At 31.3% G+C, this 3,150-nt stretch overlaps 1 protein-coding gene across 1 annotated transcript; it reads right to left on the reverse strand.

Moving 5' to 3' along the window:
- Window positions 1-648: 648 nt before the first annotated feature.
- Window positions 649-2,082, reverse strand: LOC112508574 (probable indole-3-pyruvate monooxygenase YUCCA10). The gene is made up of 4 exons (XM_025113246.1): window positions 1,468-2,082; window positions 1,116-1,349; window positions 904-1,026; window positions 649-822 (listed from the first exon to the last, which is right to left on the reverse strand). Exons 1-4 carry the CDS (start codon window positions 2,080-2,082, stop codon window positions 649-651), a joined length of 1,146 nt encoding a protein of 381 aa, XP_024969014.1.
- Window positions 2,083-3,150: the final 1,068 nt, after the last annotated feature.

Below are 3,150 nucleotides of genomic sequence, written 5' to 3' on the forward strand. Positions count from 1 at the left end.
AGGAGGGAGGAAAGTTTTAAAATACCAAAAATATCCTTGCATTAATATTTTAATTCAAAATTGYCAAAATTATAAATTTCCTAATTTATCTATTGATTTTGTGGTTAATATTGGTTTCTCACAGTTACCACAAACTAATTAGTTCTCATTTGATTAGGCCCATATATATATATATATATATATATATATATATATATATGTGTGTGTGTGTGTGTGTGTATGTATGTGTGTGTATATATATACGCATATGTATGTATGTATGCATTTGGCAGTCGGTTTGATCTAAATCGTCCAAAAAAATTCCAGACCCACAAACCAGACAGAGCCAGGCCGCCCGGTTTGGCTATTTTTCAAACAAAATCAGACCGTCAGACCACTCAAACCGTAAAAAACGGTCAGATTTGACTTGATTCAACCAATTTGAGCGGTACAAAAGCTTTTATGAAGGATAAATTCATGACAAAATAAATTGTTTAAGGACTAAGCTCACACCATGATTTATATCATAACTTCATTAAACTCGTATACTTAATTAAACTTTGTATTATAACTTCATATATGATTAAACTTCGTATCATAACTTTATCTAATCGGTTACACTGACTTATGAAACTGCATCTGGAACACCATGTTTTTCTTCATACGAACTTAATTCCCACGAACAATCCGAAATATATCATCAGCAATATTCTTAGCATCATTTGAAATACCAAACAATCCGGCACTTGCAAATCCAACACAGTAAAGGCCATGGTCCCCTTTCCAATGATTTGGGCTTTTATGCATCGGCATTCCTTTTTCGTTAAACAACCCTCCGTCGTCCTGGTTTACATAAAAACTCTTTAGACTGGATTAAAATACACAAAAGCCTAAGAAAAATTTAAATGCGGTAAGTTAAATTACCTTGAGCCATTTTCGCACCGTGCTCCTAAAACCAGTTGCAAAGACAATAGCATCAAAGTGTTTCTCTGTACCGTCCGTGAACTTGATCTGATTTTCATCTATGTCTTCAATGGTCGTCATTACCTTGTGACACACAAAACAAAACATATCTCAAAACGTTAATCTTTGCTTAAAATTTTTAACTGGTGTTGAAATAAGATGGCGAATTTTACCTGAATATCTCTTGTTTTGATCCTTCCAATTGTTCCAACATCAATAACCGGTGACCGTCCAAGTTCCTGTTTGATGCGAAATGGCCCTTTGACCGGCCTCTGTATCCCATATTCAGAAAGATCTCCATACAACAACTTCCCACACATTAAAACAATGCTGTCCACGATACTACATGGTAGGTATTGTAATAAATACATTCCGAGTTGCACTATCTCCTTTGTAAACACATGTACCTATCACAACAAAAACATGGTTTAAAATATACCAAATGCACTTTTAACTCCGATTTCAAATATTTCGAGTATGCAAATTCAAATACTGGGAAAGATAAAGAAAGGGGAAGCAACTTACAGGGCTGCGAATGACGATAGATGTTTGGGCACCCCAGTTGTACAAATCGTATGCAATTTCCATGCCGGAATTTCCAGAGCCAACAACAAGCACATTTTTGCCGTTGAATTTCTTTCCATTTTCGTATTGAATAGAATGCATGACCGACCCTTTGAAGTTATCTAAACCATAAACCCTAGGAATATATCCTTCACTGTTTTCACCTGTTGCCGCCACAAGAAACTCCCCAACATACTCTTCCACCAAACCCGAAACCCCATTTTTCGCTTTAACGACCCATTTTCTTTCATTCTCATCATACCACGCATTCTCGACACTACGTTGGTACAATGGCTCTATCTCAAATTTGTCAACATAGTTATGTAAATACTTAACAAACATGTTTTTAGGCACAAATGTGGGTGTAGATACGGGATACGGCATGTGAGGCAGCTCACAGAAACTCTTGGCTAAATGAAGCTTTAAACGATCATAAGCTTTCTTTTGCCATAAAGAGGCATAACAGTCTTCCCTCTCCAAAACGATATTTGGGATAGAGAGAACATTCAGACATGCAGATGTTGCAAGTCCTGCTGGTCCTGCTCCCACTATCACAACAACTGTCTCTTGCCTCATTTTCCTTCAAAGTTTTTCTATCTGTTATTATCTTAACTGACTGTGTGGATGCATTATGACATGAATACTCTTTATATAGGGATACAAAGATGAGGCAAAACCATATAATTTCCCTTATTTTATGCATCATGCTTTTTTTATTACTTTTTTATACTTTTTTCCTTAAATGTTAAGGATTTTACTTTCTGAATTGTCTCTTTTTTTTACTGAAAACAGAGTTTTGATAGTTATCTGCTACAAAAGTTTAGTTGACCAATATCTACACATTTACACTATACTTTAAAATTTTATACGAAATTATCTATAAGAACAAGCATTTCTCACAAATAAATGTCAGATAACATGGTTATTTTTGCATTTACATTCCATATTTTTTGTATAAATCTGTCATTTTTTTTTGTAAACTATAATATTTCTAAGTCAGTTTTTCAATATTACAACTAATTGTTCATATGGATATTAAAATTTTACCAGATGAAATTAAGAATCAGTATAATTATATGGTGTCAATTAATGGAAATAATATTTACCTTTTGTAAAATTGATTGAAACTCTTTTACTGATACATAAATACTTAATGTTTCATGTTATAAACAAAATCAAAAATTTATTAACTACAATCATTATCCACCAATATCTGATGCCGACTGTTATTAATATTTTTCAGTAATTCATATTATTTTCATAATATTTGGAATGTATTTTTAAAAACTCAATATCATATTAATTTTTAAATATATATATTTTTATGAAATTTATTAGAATATAAATGAACTAAGTAGTTTTTTTTTTGTTAAAATAATTTAAGTATCGAATTTCTAAAAAGTTCAATTATTTAATTATTTAAAAAAACTGCAACAACTTATTCAATGAAAAGAAGTTCAAGTCTAATAATTCAAAATGGAACAGACCTTTTAGTTTTCTAAATTTTTTCCTTATTTAAATTAAGTACAAATGGTTTCTATTAATATCCCATTCATTAAAATAAATAATTAATCATAAAAATTAACTTTTGGATTAAAATAATTACGATGAGACTTTAATACTAATATATATATGTAATATAAT

Source organism: Cynara cardunculus (genome assembly GCF_001531365.2).
Source record: "Cynara cardunculus var. scolymus isolate 2C chromosome LG 3, CcrdV1, whole genome shotgun sequence".
Taxonomy (NCBI): Eukaryota; Viridiplantae; Streptophyta; class Magnoliopsida; order Asterales; family Asteraceae; genus Cynara; species Cynara cardunculus.